The sequence below is a fragment of the Mastomys coucha genome, unplaced genomic scaffold, assembly GCF_008632895.1.
Source record: "Mastomys coucha isolate ucsf_1 unplaced genomic scaffold, UCSF_Mcou_1 pScaffold13, whole genome shotgun sequence".
Lineage (NCBI taxonomy): Eukaryota > Metazoa > Chordata > Mammalia > Rodentia > Muridae > Mastomys > Mastomys coucha.
Genome location: NW_022196895.1, coordinates 29,042,519 through 29,061,721, shown reverse-complemented (window position 1 = coordinate 29,061,721; position 19,203 = coordinate 29,042,519). Strand labels below are relative to the sequence as shown.

Below are 19,203 nucleotides of genomic sequence, written 5' to 3'. Positions count from 1 at the left end.
TGAAGGAGAGCTGAGAGGAGAGTAACCCCCCTCGATGGCTTTTGTATAGATTCTGCAGAAGGGAAGTCACATCTTACGATTGTCTTTGGTAACGAAGAAGATTTGTTTCATCAAGTATATGGGATATAAAATGCAATGTATTTTTCTCCTAAAGGGCTGCTTTCAATGAGTAGATAAGAATTGGCCAAAGTTCACCTTTATAGTTTTTCTGAATGCTTATATGGGTGGGTTTCTAGAGTCAATGAAATTTGAGAAAGTCTTGTACACATTTTGATATGTTGGTCTCTACATAGGAATTTTAAGCAATGTAGAATTAAAACTATTATTTGATTTGGATTTTTCTAACTTACTTGGGCAACAACAAACCTTTTGTAAAATTATGTCCTCAGAAATACACATAAAAGGGAGTTTTTCACCTTACTAGGCCACAGGATCCTGTGGAAAATAATCTGGAAATATGGTCTTTGAGTATTTTGTGTTAATAGAAACAAGGGATTTGGAGTCTACAGTCACGAATTTGTAGCAAATAGTTTGTATTAAAGTTCTCCATTATATCAGATTGAGCTCCAAATAATTGGGCAATTCAAAGTTAAGACCAAATCACAAGTCATATTTTCACTATAAACTTATTTTTAAAACACAAGGTTATCTATCTCTCAAGGTCCTCCTCAGTATTAAGCACCAAGTCTAGAATGCATTGGGATTTCCCACAATGGTACAGGGGGTTCTAGCATACAGCATCAGGCTAACAGCCCTAGGGCATCAACCAAACAAACAATGCACTGTTACTCACAGAGGCCAAGTGTTTGAGGGAACTGGACAGAGGCAATCCTGGATAGAACAAAATCAAAAGCTCCGTCCAGCAAGTATCTGCTGCTCAGGAGAAATGGGCCATGAAACATTAGAAAACTTTCTTACCAATTTTGAGTGGTGCATCAGGGGCTGGAGTCGCATAAAGGAGATTCTCTGGTTTGAGATCACGATGGACGATCCCATTTTCATGCAGGTACTACACAAGGGAGACAACAAAGTAACAGTTGTGTAATTTTATTGATGGTTCTGATGTCTACATCTGATGTTTTAGGTTCTGCTAGAGTCTTATAGCTCAACAACACACATTAGGATTTTTTTTAGTTTCATATCACAAAGAAAGCGATGCTCAAAGCACACAGATCAGGGGATAGTTTATGAGAGCTGGGGTGCTGTTAGTGTAGAATGCTTTCCCAGTCTGCAAGAGGCTCCCAGTGAATTCAGAGACTGTCTCTCTCATCTCTCCTCGGCCTCTGTTAAATTCATACCTAAGTTCTGCCTACTTTTAATTCCAAATTTTTTCCCAAATTGTCCCATTTCTTCATGTCATTCCCCTGATTTGTTCCGTTCAAGCTATTCTCCGGCAAAGCACAAAGAAGCTGTCATTTATTCTCCTTGGAAACAGGATGCTGGCTGAGAGGTGAGTTATGGATGCCGCTGGCTAGGGAAATCTGGAGTGTGAGGTTAGAATGGCCAAAAAGAGACGAGGCACTAACGAACACTCAGACTCTAACTCCTACCCTGGTTGTGGCATGAGTCTCCTGGTTTACCAGAGTGTAGGCGTTCTCTTTCAGATATGTTCAAACACACATGTCATAACATGTTAGTAAATGCTTATCTATACGTCAGTTCTAGGCACTGGATTTTATCTACACTAGTTCCTCCTAAATTCAACTCAAAAACTAAAACCACTCACTTAGTTAAAATTTGAATGGAACATGTATTTCCTTTGACAGTAATCATTCAATAGAACTTTATCACTTTAGATAACTATCACACAAAAAGATAATGGCCAGCAGGTAGGCCTGGTTTTAAATACACGAATCTGAGGCTGAGAGAATACAAGCCTATAAAGAAAATGAAGTAGCATACATGTAGTCTACAAATGGATAGTATGTAAAATTGCATATAGGATTAGAGCAAGTGCCTGGTGTGAGGCATCTTCCCTCGGGATGCTGAGAATGTTTAAAGAGGAGGAGTGTCGATTCATGTTCTCATTTTCACTGTATGATGCCAGGTTTCAGAGAAGACGAGATTTCAGGCTAGAGGCTACAGAAACGTTTGGGTAATTAGATGCTATATAAAAAAAGTAATAGATAGTATGGACAAGGCACAAAAGTGATCTGCAGTTACAAAGGAATAAGCAATAAGCAAATTTAAATTATATATATTTATTGTGTGTGTGTGTGTGTGTGTGTGTGTATCCAAAATGGACATCAAGGGGATGTTTGCTGTCCAACCTGGGCATCCATGAGGCTCTCCAGGCAGGGCTAAGATGAAAGGTGAAAGCACTCCAGTCTCAAGGGACAGGCGGCTTCCACTCAAAGATGGAGAAGGAATGGTATTGAAGATGAGAGCATCTTATGCAATAGCACATGCTTTATACACTGCAAAGTAAGAGTGAGGCGGGAGAGTGGCACAGTAGGTAAAGAGTGTGCTACACTAGTGTGAGGAACTGACTTAGGGTTCTCCGAAGTCACATAAAGCTTGGCACGGTATTGCATCTGAGCCATTGCTCCTCTGGCAAGATGGGAGGTAGAGACAGGAGAATTCTGGGAAGCCGGGTCAGCTAGTCTGGAGTAGGCAAATGAACAAGAGATCTCTCAAACAAAGTCAATGATGCTGCTGAGATTGTCCTTAGACCTCCAAATACATTCCATGACACAAGTGTGTGTGCGCATGGACGAGCCCACCCACCCACCAACACCTAAACTACCACACACAGAGATAGAGACAGAGACAGGGAGACGAAGGGAGGGAGGGACAAGGAGGGAGGGAAGGAGTGGGGAGAAAAAGAAGGAATTGACATTGGGATGCACTAAAGGAAAAATAAGTGTTTGGTTGCAAATGAAAGGTAAATCAAATATGAAAAGAAGAACAAATTTAGACATTTCCCTTCAGAAACCTTTTAATTCACAGATGCACAAACAATTCTTAGTCTAAGTATGCATTAAAGTGGAGTGTGGAATTTTAAAAGGAACAGATAGATCCCCTAAATATACCTTATCATGTATCTCTTAAAAATGTAGCCATCAAAAGCTCAAGTTCTCCTCTAAAGATTCAAAGATAATACGGCTACTCTGCCTTCATGGGGTGTCTAGACGTGTAATTAAACTCTCTCCATGGTCCTAACAAAAACTGTGTCATTGTGTAATGAGAGCTACTACATGGCAATTTGGTTTAATTACATCTCTGCTGTGTTCGATGGGCTGTGTGTGGTTAATTGATAATGTCTCAGGAGTTGGTAGGAGGAAGTTTGAATCTCTTTAAAAATCTAACAGGACACAGAAGAACTAGTCATTAGAGAGAGAAAACAGTGTTCTGGCTACAGCTTTTCTATTGGGAATGAAAATCAAACCACATGCATTTCTTCTTTTCTGTTCTTCAGAAGATTTAGAACTAATATACATGAATTTAAGTAAGAATGTCAATGTGAGCATTCCATTTTTGTGCCATATCTGCTTTGGACACCTACCACTCACATCACATTTATCCTTGAGATCTCTCTCTCTCTCTCTCTCTCTCTCTCTCTCTCTCTCTCTCTATATATATATATATATATATATATATATATATATGTGTGTGTGTGTGTGTGTGTGTGTGTGTGTGTATACACATATACACACATATATGTATATACACACACACATACATATATGACTTCAAAACTGTCCACAGTATTTCTTAGTATATAATCTATAAACCTATTAAATATTCTCAGCTTTTCCTCTACCTTCTCAAATATGTAGAATATAGTTGTGATAACCATTTTAATGTTCCCACAAAATGTTTCTGCATCTGTGCCCAGAGTCTGTTGATTGATTTTACTTCCTGCTTCCTTACACGCCCTGTGAATTTATCACCATCATCATCATCATCAATTATAAAGTTTATCTTATTGGGTACAGGCACAGATGTAAATATCTTATGATATTTGAAAACTCTGTTCTGGATACAGCTTGAACCTTCTGAGATCTGAAGTCTGTTCTTAAGCTTTGTTATATCTGTGTACTGGGAACACACAGTCTTCCATTCCAAATATGAGCTACGTGCATGCTTCTATCCTGTGGCTCATCCTCTGGCCTTAAACAGTTTCCTCAAGGTCTCAGGCTGATCAGTACTCAGCTGAAATACTGAAGGTGGGAAGCAATCGCAGCCTTACAGAGACCTAACTGGCTTCTCTGTGTCTGTATGCCAGACTCTGTAGGCACCAAGACACTTGCTTTTGTTTTTTCGTGGGAGAAAGGCTGCTGGGATGCTCCGGGCTTCTCCACTGTTGCAGCCTTCAGATGTTTCAGTCACTCCTAGTGTTGTTTGTCCACCCTACACAGGAGTTGCTGTCTTGGTCTGATTGGTATCTAATATCCAAGAACCATCCTTCATATATCTGTTGTCTGAATTTTTGTTCGTTTCACAGAAAAGGATAGATTCTTCTTCATTTCATCTTTCTCAGGTGCTGTCAGCAGTAGTTAGTAATACTGCCCTACAACTGGAATTATCTTACATAGTTGAGATTGTTTTTAAAAACATTATCACTGATATACCAATAGATGCAGTTGCTGTTATTTTAAAAAGACAACAATTGGGGTGGTCAGAAGTTTAGTTTGAGAGGACTGAGTTGGCCAGAACCAGGTTGATTCCGTGTCAGGCTGCAAACTGGCAATTTAGGAGACTAGACCTGAGTTTCTGTTACCTAGAACTGGAAAAGTCCAAAATAAGTCAATTCCAAGGAAAACTACCCCTCATGAACAGCCAACCAGGACCTGCCAAGAGCTGCTCTGCTGCTGCCTGGCCTGAGCCAAGCCTGAGCCAAGCCTGAGCCAAAAATAGTTAATCAACAACAGTTCTGGAAAGTCCCCGAAATCCCCCAGAACCTTGACCAATCCCAAAGACACCCATACCCCTGGAAATAGAGTCAACCAATCAGGATAAAAGTCACTTACTCTTCCTTGAAATTCTCCTAACAGGCTTTGAAAGTGAGCTCACTGAGCATCTCTGTCCTGGTAATTGGTAGACCTCCGTGTGTTGAAATTCTGCGAAATAAAACGCTCTTTGCTTTTGCATACTATTTAAGTCTGGGGTCTTCCTTTAGCGATTCATGGACCCTAATAAGTGCAACATTAACTAAGCCCAACACCTCATTTAATATTGATGAACAATTTCACAACATTCGTTCATAAATTTCTAAGGTTTCTAACAGCAAAGTGAGAAGCCACTTTAACTTGATCGTTACCCAGTAAGAATCCCTTGTATTTGTGGGCCTCTGGTAGCTTTGAGACTAGAGCCAGACAGGAAATGAGTCCAAAGCCGTAGTGATATGGAAGGCAAACATCAGCTTAAGAAAGGACGATAAAAAAAAAAAAGAAAAAAAAAAAAGCCAGGCGGTGGTGGTGCACGCCTTTAATCCCAGCACTTGGGAGGCAGAGCCAGGCGGATTTCCGAGTTTGAGGCCAGCCTGGTCTACAGGGTGAGTTCCAGGACAGCCAGGACTACACAGAGAAACTCTGTCTCAAAAACAAAACAAAACAAAACAAAACAAAAAAAACAAAAAACAAAAAACAAACAAACAAAAACAACAACAACAACAAACCAAACAAATAAACAAAAAAGGAAGGACAATAATGATTCTTGGCTTTGAGAAAATCACCTTGACCAATCTCAAACCAATTAAACAGCTGCATCAGTACTTTAAGAATGACCATAGGTTGGATTTTATCCCAAGTAGAAAATATTTACCCATTTTTATGTTCTACTTCATATAAACTGCTTATATAATTATACTAATTATCAAATGAAACAAAATGAACACTTCAAAGCATCCTGAATAAGATTAAACATGCAGCAATTACATAAACATATCACTAAAACAACCTTTGAAAGGGACTGATGTGAGGAGATAAGAGTGAAGATTCCTGGCTTCCAGATTCTAGTAGCAATCTAATTTTTCACACAGCAATGAAAACAGTGTTCTATGGTTCTGTGAGTATAGATAATAATAATAATAATACACCATATGTTCAAGAAGACAGAGAAAAGGAGATTTAGCCATAAGTAAATGTTTACAAAATAAACATCTTACCTGATTTTTATGATGTGCGCAGATAAAAACACTAACTGGTATATTATTAATATGAATAATTCATATGTTTTTATATCTCAGCTGAAAATTACACTGCTTTAGTGCGATGCTTCTGAGATTTACAAAATAAACTTTGACTCCTATGGTTGTTCATAAATGGTTCGTATTCTGTGATGGACCAAAGCCGCTAGTTTCCTGTAGAGACTAGTGATCCAAAGATCTGTCGAGGTCTGTGGCCTTACACTTAATATAAGGCAATTCAGTCAAAACTCTGAAGGCTCTAACACAATGAATTTGAAGTTCCTTTTAGGTTCCAAGAATCCTTGACCCATATGAAATTTAAAAACATTAAATGTCTCTATTAACTAGGGCATTAACTTTCATCAAACCAAGATTTAGCTTAGAGTAATTTCAGATAACCAAAGTGCCTTATGGCTAGTACTTTAAAAACCTTCTTTGAAGGATTACTCTAAGAATTACAGAGTCGGTTTAGATATTGGGAGATTATTTGGAGATGAAATCCCAAAACCAATTGCTTCTAAAACGGGCTAATACAAATGAAGTGAGGAAGCCCCATGACTGTGTCCTTTAATAACTTTAATCTTGCGCTATGTCATAGGCCATGTTCTAAGAGATTTACCAAGCTTATTGATCCTTGTAAGTTTTTTCCCCACTATTTAGTGTATAAAAATCACAACAATGTAATGTTTTATTATACCATTCTTGGGATTGACAGAGATCTAAATAGCCCTGGAGAACCTAACGTTAATCAGGAACTCTGATGGCTGACATTATGGTCTCAGTGTAAAATACTGAGTTTAAGAGACCTATTATACAAAGATGCCTCAAACCTGTAAGTTTCTCTTGCCCAGAGACGAATAACTTCGTGGAGTGCTATAGGCTGTTTTTGATGTAAGATCAAGCTTCTGTATACAAGCTTGGTTGCTTCAATGGCACAGGGTTCACATGGTCACATGTAGGTGGGAGGTCCCAGGAGGAAGTACATCAGGATATATGCTAGCCCCAAATGGACAAAGGTGGAAGACAGGTAGCCTTGTAGGGTTTGCACTTATAAGCCTTTGACTAACTCATTCATGTCTGTTCTCTGTAAATCTGAGGAATGGACCTGGACAGTGCTCATTGCCCTGGCCAGTATTTAATAAAGCTTGCATCAAGTTTGGCTTTAAATTGTGTCGGTCTTATTTGCATCCAGTGAGAACTAAGAAAGGAAAAGGAAGGGTAGAGAAGGTTATATTGATGGATACATCACGTGTTACTCTCAAGCTTTTCACAGGGCTATTAATATTGATTCTCAATACTCAATAAATTGCCTTCTAAGGTTTGATATTAAGGGTTAAAGCAAATCCTATAATAGAACAATATACTTTTAGATGGAACTACAGAGTACCGGACAGAGAAGAAAGCAGACAACGGATATGCATCCACTGAGAAGGAAATATGATGTAAAATAATTCATCTCAAGGAGGATCTGGCAGTTCTTGAGGAGTCCCTCAGAACGTCCCCATTAGGGAAACGCACACTCTCCAGTCCCCTCTGCTCTGCTGTGCAGGAGGGATGGGTTTCTTGTTCTTACTGTTGTTATTTTCAGGCTGGATTTGGCTTTTTTCTTTACTAGAACTGTGGTCTATACAGTTATTACACCTATGGGTCCCCTTTGTTTGGCTTTGTGTATTAGATATTAGGTATTATAAGAAGTATATCTACAATGCATTATCAATAAATGGTCTCTTCCCTTTCTGTTAATTAGACACAAAACTCAGTAGCTATACAATGGCAGTGCACTGCCTGGATGATGGTAAGAACTTGATCAAGAGCAAAAAAGATCAGGATTATCATCCTAAAATTACAAATGAAGACAAATTAAACAGTCTTGGGATTTTTGTTGAATAGGAGTCTGGAAACTGGAATGTTATAAATAAATATTTGTCTTAAACCTATTTTATACATCAGGAGCTGGACATATTAAATGACAAATTTGTATTCTTTACAAGGTTAAGTAATTAAAACTATTTTCACAATGAAATTGCTAGAAAACTCATTTGTAAAAGATAACTATATTGTTATTATCCATTCTTAAAGTCTTTTAGTAAAGTTAAAGACTTTTATTAAACAAAAATTAACACATGAATATTTACACCATGTAATTTTAATTCTCCTATGGGCACACACAGGTTGCAGTATCATTTAATAACACTGCTTCAGGCAATCTCAAAAGCAGCCTACTAAAACCTTGTGTCATCTACTGAGATCAACAGAAAATCAGAAAGAAGAAAGGCTAAATAGATCTTTTAAAAGAAAAAGTAGAATATCATGTAGAAAATCATTCGTCAGAGTTCCATATACACTTCATGTATGAATGTAAAATAAATGAATAATTTCAGAGATGAAAAGACAACCTCTCGAATGTAATCCTTTTGAGCTCAATGAAGATGTTACAGTAAGAGTCCCTAAAGGGATAATACAGTAGGGATGTATCTATCTCAATACATTGTTCATCATGTGAAATGTATGTGGGAATTATTACATGCACAGTTGCTGAGTTAGTTGATGTATTCTTCAATAACAAATGATTATAGTGCACTGGCTGCGCTTGACATAAATAATCCACATTAATTTCTCCATCATTCCTGGTATGTAAACGAAGCTGAGTAAGTGAATGAAGAGTCTCCTGAATTCTGACAACGCTGTACACTTTGTCTCTGTTGTAGTTAGGCAGTGTTGGAGAAGGCAGAGCCGGTACACTCTTGAAGTCTGAAAGCACAGGAAATTGCTGAGTGGGAGTGAGTTCACTCAGCCTCTGACTCTGGAGCCACCTGCACCAGGGAAGAGCAGCCTGAGGGCCCAGTCAGTGCCAGCTGCATTAAATTTTATGAGCTTGAAGAGCTGGAAAAATGAGTAACAATTTATGATAAAACCCAGTAATCAGCTGAAAGGTATGTGCACGTAGGTGTCCATCAGTATCGACACCTGCCTGAGTTAGGATCACATTTCTGGTTTTGTGTGAGAAGACTGTATACACAGCAACAGAAAACAGCCCTTGTTTCATGTTAAATGAGACTCATGTTCATTGTTCTCAGAAACAAAAATTTTAATCAAAATTAAAACTATTTTTTTCTTTCGGATTTAGTGAAATATTACTAGCTGAAGGCACTTGCACATGATGAGAGAGATGTAAGTCTGCTGAGAGTCATGCAGCCAGGTTTAAAACCAAACCTTAAACTCTCTCAAAGAACAATGCTATGTATTTACAAAAAGGAAAAAATGGAAATGAAATCTTTGCTTTGCTGGGACAATGGATGCCAGGTGGCTAAGGCTAAAAAATAACCTGTGATTGATAAGAGATTAACATTATTGAAACAAAATCCTCTGCGAAGTATTTCCTCATGTTCAATGCACAAAAGCTATGGTATAGAGGGGGCAAAGGCTACCAAATACCAAAGTTCAATAAAGATTAGATAAGCAATAAACAGGTATATAATCTCTAGTGAAATAGAAGCAGTCATTAAATGTCTCCGAACCAAAAAAAGCCCAGGACTAGATGGTTTTAGGGCAGACTTTCAAAGAAGAGTTAATACTACTCAAAACATTCCACAACACAGAAACAGAAGGAACATTGCAAAAATTCATTTTACAAGGTAATAGTACCCTGATACTCAAAGCATGTAAAGACCCAACAGAGAGAGACAGAGAGACAGAGAGAGAGAGACAGAGAGACAGAGAGACAGAGACAGACACACACACACACACACACACACAGAGAGAGAGAGAGAGAGAGAGAGAGAGAGAGAAAGAGAGAGAGAGAGAATACAGACTAATTTCCCTTATGAACATAAGTGCAAAATGGTTAGTAAAATACTTGCAAACTAAATCTAAGAACACATCAGAAAGATCACCCATGATTATCAAGTAGGATTCATCTAGAGATGCATGGATGGTTCAATATATGGCTAAGAAACATTTAAAATGTTCAACATCCTTAATTATCAGGAAAATACAAATCAAAATCTTAAACCTGTCAGAAGAGCTACAAGAGACAGCCCATACTGGTGAGGATGTGGAGTAAGGGGACCACTCATCCATTGTTGGTGAGGATGTGGAGTAAGGGGACCACTCATCTGTCACTGCATGGGTGCAGACTTCTACAGCCACTGCGGAAATCAGCATGGGAATGTCTCGGCAAGGCGAGAATCAATCAATCTATCTCAAGATCCAGTTACACCACTCTTGGGCATATACCCAAAGGATGATGCTTCATCTTGCAACAAAGACACTTACTTAAGCATGTTAAGTGCTTCTCTATTTATAGTAGGCAGAAACTGGAAGCAACCTAAATATCCTTCAACAGAAGAATGAATAAAGAAATGCAGTACGTTTGCACAATGGACTATTACTCAGCTGTTAAAAGAAATACTATGAAATTCAGTTATTCAGGTTAATGAAAAGGTCATTCTGAGTGAAATATCCCAGGCCCAGAAGGACAAATAGGATATGTGTTTGCTTATATATGGATATTAGCTGTCACTAAATGACAATTAAGCTATAATCCTTAGAACCTCACCGAGTAGATCAGAGTAAGAAACTAGGGGATACTGATAGATCTTGTTAGGGAAGGGAAATAGAATGGATAGCTATGGATGAATGAGGGGGCTGGAACAGGAAGATCAAGTGGGGAAGGAACAGGGAGAATGGAATGAGGGAGGAAAAATATGGGTATAGAGAATTAAAATTAAGGGCCATTTGAAGGAGAATATAGACATAGGATGCAGTAGAAGCTTTATAAATATACACATATATGAAGGTGATCTAAGTGAAATTGCCACATGATGGAGGACACAGGTTCCCAACTTGCCATCTCTTGTCACCAAATGAAGCTCAGTGGCAAACTACCATCCCAGTACTGGAACTGGTTTACGTTTAACTGACCTATTGGATGGTGGCATCCCATGGGTATTCCCAAACCCAGGCTGTTGCTAAGATTATAGGTTGCTCTCCACACACTGACAGCAAGGCTCTATTGGCGAAGGCAGCTATTCAACATGAACCTGAAGAACTCAAGCTGCCGCCTTCATAGAGCCTTCAACCCCTACTAGGATCATTGGAACAGGAAGGAACTCTGCTGGCTACCAAATGAGAAGTACAAACACCAAGCGGCCACAAAATCTTCGGGCTACAATGGTGCCCTGCCTGCAAGATATGCTGCAGTAATGATGGCATAAGGCTTGTGGTAGCAACCAGTAACTGATGTGACTTAAGGTCCACTCTATGAGATGGAGCCCATTCCTGACGCTGACAGGGTGACCAAGAACCAGAGACTAGATAACCCAGGGACCTAGGGTAAAACTAATTACTATTTTTATTAAGGTAGTGATGACATGGCTCTGCTATACTCAGATCAGTGTCTTGTTCAGCTATCATCAGAGAAGCTTCATCCTGCAGCAGATATTATATGTTCCGACACAGAGAACCACAGCCAGGCCTTATGCAGAGTGAGAGTTTTGGAACACACAGTCCTAAATAGGATTAGTCCATCAGGCCCCTCCTCTCAGAGCTCAGGGAATCCTGCAGAAGAGGAAGCAGAAAGTGTGTAAGACCCAGACAGGATGGTAGACACCAAGAAAACAAGACCCTCTACATCAACATGAACATACTCATATAAACTCTTAGAGACTGAAGCAGCATGCACAGGCCTTTGTGGGTCTGTACCTGGTCCTGGGCGTATATATTATGGCTTCCAGTTTGGGTTTTTATGGAATTCCTGAGTGTGTAGATGAGTAGGTCTTGGATTCTTGTGTCTTCTCTTGGGCTCTTCTTTTTATGTTGGTTTCTCTTGCCCAACTTCTATGTGATCATTTTCATATTTTCTTATTACGTTTTAGTTTCTTATATTGCATTGCTATCTCTTAGAAGCCTGTTCTTTTCTAATGAGAGACAGAAAGGGAGTGAATCCAGATTGGAGGGTAGGTGGGAGGAACTGGGAACTGGGAACCACAGACGGAAAGGAAGCCATAACTGGGATATATCACGTGAGAAAAGAATCTCTTTTCAATAAAAGGCAAAAAATAAAATAATGTTGAAAGTTGTAAGGACTGCACAACATGTGTTGGACTGTGTTTGATATTTTAGTATTATGTTGCTAAGTGGTGGAATTGTAGAGATTTATCTTGGTTGACAACACATATGGAAGAGGGAGTCTCCACTGAGGAAATTGCCTTCATCCTATGGCCTATTGGGATATCTAAGGGGCCCTTTTCTTGATTATTAATTAATGTCGTAGTGTTCACCCTACTATTAGTAGTACTGACCTTAAGCAGTGGGTCTGAGATATATAAAAGAAGTATGGGAATACGAGCCTGGCATTGAGCCAGTGAACAGTGTTTCGCCATAGGATATGGACCAATTCCTGTCTGGAGATCCTGCCCTGGCTTTCCTCAGTGATGGATTGATATATCCTGTAAGCTGAAATGAACCCTTTCCTCCTCTAGCTGGTTTTTGTTGGTGTTTTATCACAGTAATAAGAAAGTAGGGCAGCAGCGTCCAAAATTTACACAACCCCAAACAACAGAAGTTATATAGAATGTGATATCAATGTAATATTCTATTACATTGTTTGGGAAATTACTAAATACATGTTCATGAATTCATCCTGATCCTCCTGGGATTCTAAGGAGAGAAGACCACTTGAACTTGAAAAGCTTTTGACATCATTCTTATTATCCTGACAACGATGAGTGGAAATGTTCAGAGAGGAGGACATACCATACACCAGAGGTTGCTTTTACACCACAGTTTTCTAATACTCAGATTCAAAAGGGATGTAGATTATCTCCCTGCCTGCAAATCTGTTAAAATAATCAGATAACGTGCTCTAGGCTCTGCCTGAGCCACTAATGTATTTTATTATACATTTATAAATCAAAATATTTGAATATTAACAGAAATGTTTCCTTTTGTATTTTGCTAGTTGGGATTTCTCCATTCTCAATAATTCTTATTTATAGGCAGAATGATATTTAGTATTATACATTTTGCATTAATTAAAATCCATCATTAAGTCTGAGCAGAGAGAGAGAGAGAGAGAGAGAGAGAGAGAGAGAGAGAGAGAGAGAGAATGAATTATCTCCTACAGGAACAGACTGATTTCTATCAAACAATCTGCATTCCCTGTTCTATCCTCACATTGCCTAATTAATCTCTCAGAATTGTTTCATTGACACTAAGTAGACCCAAGTAGGCATGGTATTCACAGAAACAATGACAAGTGTCAGAAGCAAGCTGATTCTCAATCGCCTTCAACCTCATTATCCCTCCCAGCCTCACTTCACCCTGATTTAGCAGTGTGTGGGTGTGCATTTGATATTCAGTGGAACTCAATTTTGGGAAATTAGTGGAACCAGAATCTTTTTATCTGGAGTATGCCCTTTGTGCTATAACTGATGGATGGAAAATTATACCATACAATCATTATCAAGATCCACTCAGAAGTTTATTCAAGGAGTTCAGAATGTTTAAGTAACAAGACATACAACTCAAAGTGGCAGAAACACTAGGAACTACTGTCCTCTGTGAGATACTGAGAGGAGGAAGATCCACTGGGGGTTTTTTACTCTCTGCCTTCTATAAAATTATATTTCTATTTATAATTACAGGGACAGCAAAAGAAATTTCCAATATCATCTACAGACTCAACTAAGGCAGGGAAACATAAATAGCTTCTTATCATCATAAATTATAAATAGCTCCTTGTATGAATGGGAAATTTCCCCAAAACTTAACAAGCAGGCTCCCCCCACCCCAACCTCTGCCAAAACCCATTGGGCAGGATCAGGTCAGATGCCCTGACTCATGCTAAAAGGGAAGGTAGGGAAAGAAGTTCTCCTAATTTCCATCTTCCTAAAGATGCCTATGTTCCTCTCTCAACAGTGAATACAACATCAGGTTGAGAGATGAATTCTACTCATCAAATATTGTAAGGTAAATTATATAACCCTTACAAAATGTATAACTGTTACTCAGCACAGTACGGAGAACTGAAAACAAATAGTGCTTTACTTTAGTATTGATTCTTTTGTTTTTATTTCATTAACTTGTAGAATCATTCCTTATACTCTGAAGACAATGAACATGAGAAAACTATGAATAACAGCATGAATTTTGAGAACTTTTCAATAATTTCCTGTAAAATTAATCATACTATGATCTCTCAACTTTAAATACATCTTTATGATGCTGGAATCTGACACTGAAGCCACTGTTTTCCATTTCCTGCTGCTCCCTCTTGAACGGGGGTGGGGTGGGGTGGGGGGTGGGATGGGGGGGCGGGGGAAGAGAGGAAGCAGGAGAGAGTTAGGTCCTTTTGGAACAGGGACAGCATATGGGTAAGATGTAGCTGCTAGAGTTTCCCGGTATCATGGCGGATCTGCAAGGATTCGCCACCGGAAAAATCAGGCTTACAAGATTAGGTATTAGTTGTTGCGCCCAGAGATTGAGTTGTCATCGTTCCTGAACTAAGTTTGTGTTGTGTTTTCCTCCACGCCGCAGCTCGTCTGGGTTCAAGAGAGAAAGGTAAGGTGGCAAACCATGAGTTTGCAGGGTGTGCACTGTAAAGACCGTGGTGGATTTGAAACATGGGGTTGGCCTGGTAAAGACCGCCAGTGGGAACTTAACGAGCTGGGTGGAGATGTTTTGGTAGATCCAGGCCACAGAGTGTCCCCGAGATAAAAACAGGTTGGCCACTGCTCACCAGTGCATGGCCAGCCAGCCTGCCAGGGCAGACGGTTGTCAGCACAAGGGCAGGAATGTGCCGGTTCTAGTTTTTTAATATTTCCCTCAACAAACCACATCTCCCTAAAATCAAGCTCTTGATCACCTTGCAATGCCATGTCACTCTGGTGGCACCTGTTGCTCTCTTTCGTCATTTTCCCAGTTCTCTGAGCTCATCTCAGTTTCCCCAGCACATGCTGGCTGCTCAGTCATTTTCAGAGATCTGATTTTCAGCCTCATGGGCAATTTCTCTGGGCTCCCAGGCACTAGCACCAGCCGAATAGTCAGCTTCTAGGGACACAGTTCATTGGATCCTCTAGGTTTTAATCACTGCAACTATCTCTTGTTTGCCCAGTGATAAGGGCATCTGTTTCCTGATATTATTGTCTCCACAATACCTTCATCTGGAGATTAAGTTTGCCTTTTCAGTTTTTCAGTATCTTGTCATCTACTCTTCATCAGTTTACACTCTAAATAAACTAAGTCTATAGCAGGGCAGTAGTGGCGCATGCCTTTAATCCCAGCACTTAGGAGGCAGAGGCAGGCAGATTTCTGAGTTCTAGGCCAACCTGGTCTACAGAGTGAGTTCCAGGACAGCCGGGGCCATACAGAGAAACCCTGTCTCGATAAAAAATAAAAATAAATAAATAAACTAAGTCTATTCCTTCCTAAGAAGAGACTTTTTTACCCCAGGAACTTGTATTTAATCTTTACAATGTTCATTGTGTGTGTGTGTGTGTGTGTGTGTGTGTGTGTGTGTGTGTGTACGCATACGTTTGTGGTGCTGGTGTGGTGTGAACATGTGTGTATTCTGGCACACCTATACATGGTATGGGCATGTGGAGGTCTGAGGTCGATGTCAGGTGTGTTTCTCTATTGCTCCCCATCTCAGTGTTTGAGGCAGAGTGCCAGAAGCAACTAGGGGAGGGAAGACTTTATTTCGTCATACCCTTCCAGGCAGCAGCTCACTGCTTGAGGAAAGCCAAGACAGGACCCTGGAGGCACGGATTGAAGTGGAGGCCACAGAAGAACGCTGCTTTTTCGTTTGCTTTCTCTGGCTTGCTCAGTTACATTTCTTACATAGTCCAGATTCACGTGCCCATAGTGTGCGAGGCCTAACTACATCAATTAATGATTAAGAAAATGACTCCCAGACATGGTTGAAGGTCTTATCCAATCGAGACAATGCCTCAAATGAAGTCCCTTCTTCCCAGCTGTGTGAGGTTTAAAATGGACCCTAACTAGCATAAGGTCCCTCTCTGGAACTTCAATTCAGTGACGGTCCAGAAACCCCCTGCCCCAGCTGAGGACCCCAACTCAGGCCCTCACACATGTGCAGCAAGCACTTTACCCGCTGAGCCTTCTTTTCATCTCCAAATACCTATTGTTTTGATGCTTAAATACTCTATGTTTTGCACCATTGTGAAGATTTTAATGCCTTTTTTTTATATATACAATTCTTGGTCACCATTATCCCACAATTCTTACCAAAAAGCTCTCTGATGACAGATACAAACGTTTCTCAACCATTTTCTCAGAGTTTTAACAATCTAGTGCTCTATTCCACACGTACAAGTGTCTCCAGGCCTTTAAAATCTTGCCTTTAAAATTGAGATGTACCCCAGAGAGCTGTGGCTAGAAAGAAGAGTAGGGATGTGGCACTTGTGGAGGTAAGCAGGGCATGGTGACATTTTGGAAACAGAGGCTCAGCAGGCAAATGGTGGCTACAGGCAAAAGGGACTGGCCATGGCGGCAGTAGTGAGGGGCATGGGGTGAAAGAACACTCCCTTGTTGTCCTTGTCATTTAAGGTTGGCTAGGACAAGAAGACTGCTCCAGAATGTTCAGAGCAGCCCAGTCCATTTCACCAGTAACTATGGTGATTTATTTCAAGGAGAACTAACACTCTGGAAGACTTAAAGATCTGCCTTCAACATTCAAAGCTAAAGTAAATTTCAAATTTACTTACAGACTCTTATAACTGCTATCGAAGGGGGAGAAAGCAGAAGAGGCAATGGTATAGTCGTAGAAACAGTAACATAGACAGAGAAAGAAGATGGAGGCTGTGACCTATGTTATGTAAGAGGAATAATTATACCTATAACATATTTCCCCCAAGCTTCGCAGGCTGTCTTCTGTTTCTGTGTTCACAGAAGCCAGCCTGCGTGGTCTGCAGGAATGTGAGATGATAGAGGGTGCCTCTTTGCCCTGTGGTCCTCACCACTGCCACCACTGCAGCTCCTTACCTGGAGCTGTCATGCAGCTGCTGAGCCTGTTTCCAAAATGTCACCGTGCTCTGCTCCCTTCTGTTCACAAGGGCCACATCCCTTCTCTCTTTCGAGCCAGTTCTCTGACATAAGGCATGGCTTCAGATTACCTAGAGTCTCAAATGTGCCATTTTCGTAGCTATCTATAGCTCTGTAGTTGACAATAAGCTATTTCGAAGATGCCAATCATTTCTCTCAAGTCTAAATTTGCTTTGCCTTCTACCTGTGAAACATTTGGGGAAAGGGTATTAATTTTCTTTAGGTTAGCCCTTAGTTTCAGAGATCTTTGGATAGTTTGTTTCAAGGATGTTTAGCTTGAATGTAGTAGTCTAGAATCTAAACTGGAATTCTGTGAATGGGTAAAAGAATACTTTTGAAACACAGGATTAACAAGCAATCAGCTTAACTTTTCAGCCTAGAAGAGAGGTCTTGGGCTTCTGTTTAACTACTCCAAGTGAGGCTTATCTGGAACATCCCCTGGCTAGACCCATTGGCCCCTTAACTGGGGTAATTCCAGTATGTGGGAAATTCTGATGCTAAGAGCATCCATTCTCATTCATTGAGGGACACCAGGGTTTCTTATTCCAGCTACTTGTTGGCATTACTAAATTGAAGAACACTTACTGGGATAAACCCAAAGGACAGTAGCCATGAAAACAGGTGAAGGCAATTTGAAAGAAGAAACAGAAAAGTGTGGGGTCCACACCTCACAGAAGATGAATGAAGTGACACTAGGGAACAGAGAGGGATTTCATTCATGGAGACAATGGGATATTGCTTTGTTTCCTATGAAACGAATAGGCCAGGTATCTCATTATATACTCAGAGAAGATCAGTGGAAACCAGGCCCCCACTTTTGTGGAACTAGGTGATAGATATTAAGCACAGACAAAGTAATATACAATTTCAGGTACCTGTAGGTTCATGAAGACAGTAACACATGGTATTGAACCAATGTACAATTTCAGGTACCTGTAGGTTCATGAAGACAGTAACACATGGTATTGAACCAAGGTAGCTTGGAAAGGATGTGGAAGGCACAGTTTTAGCACAATGGAAGGTCACCCTAGAGACAGAACCTTTTAGTGGGAACCAGGAGGCAGAACATAAACCGTGATCGAATGTGACAGAACAGAGAAAACAAGTTTGAGATGGAAATTAGTTTAGTTCTTCCTAGGACCAGAAATAAGGCCAATGGGAGCAAACACAGAAAAGGAGAGTGGCGGTCAAGTGCCCTAAGAGTGGGGTGTGGGGAGAACCCTCAATATGGAAGATACTCTGGGATACTCTAGGAACATTTGATTTTATTTCCTGTCTTTTTTTTTTCCCCTGAGTCATTGTGTCGCCCAGGCTGGCCTCGAGCTCACTGTGTAGCGCACACTCACTCAAGTTCATTACGCTCTTGCTTCTGCCTGCGAGGTGTTAGGACTGCAGGCTTCCTCCACCACACCCAGAGAGTTCTCAGATGCCAGTGTGGCCTAATCATAGGAATGATTAAACTGGTTTATTCCTGGCGTCGTAACTCCAGGTGAGGAGAGAGGATGTTAGGTAATGGAAGTGTGTTAGCCAGTTAGGTTCGGCAGTGGTATTAGAGGTAAATGGCAACCTGAATCAGGGATTAGTCATGATGAGAACGAATGGTCAAGTTCATGTGGTTGCCTGGCAACAGTCAGACTGGCAAGATGCGGTGGGATGACCAGGAAGTCACAAGTCCAGGACGAAGACTGGGATTTTAGGAGACAGCTGCTGAATGGCAGTGCCACCAAGGTGACACAAGCACAATGGGTACAGCCAGAGTTCTGGGTTAGTGTTAGAGAAGAAGGGGTTTCTGCATGTGCCTGCTCGAGACAGCCTGAATACAAAGGGAGGAGATGTGTGAGTGAGTGGAAAATGACGGCAGTTGGTCATACAAAGTTGGTTCTTGCCAAGCACACAAGGAGGGCTCCCTTCAAAATAAGATCATACTTAAAGTAAGATCACGCTGGAGAATATCATCCTGAGTGAGGTAACCCAATCACAAAAGAACAAACACGGTATGCACTCACTGA

At 40.4% G+C, this 19,203-nt stretch overlaps 1 protein-coding gene across 8 annotated transcripts in view; it reads right to left on the bottom strand.

Annotated features, from left to right (window-relative positions):
• The window catches only part of Camk4 (calcium/calmodulin dependent protein kinase IV), a 245,925-nt gene that overhangs the window by 42,816 nt on the left and 183,906 nt on the right, over positions 1-19,203 (bottom strand). For all 8 annotated transcript variants that reach the window (XM_031365261.1, XM_031365258.1, XM_031365260.1 and 5 more), the window contains one exon: positions 919-1,009. In XM_031365261.1, coding sequence (XP_031221121.1) covers positions 919-1,009 — 91 coding nt within the window. The remainder of the gene's footprint in view (positions 1-918; positions 1,010-19,203) is intronic.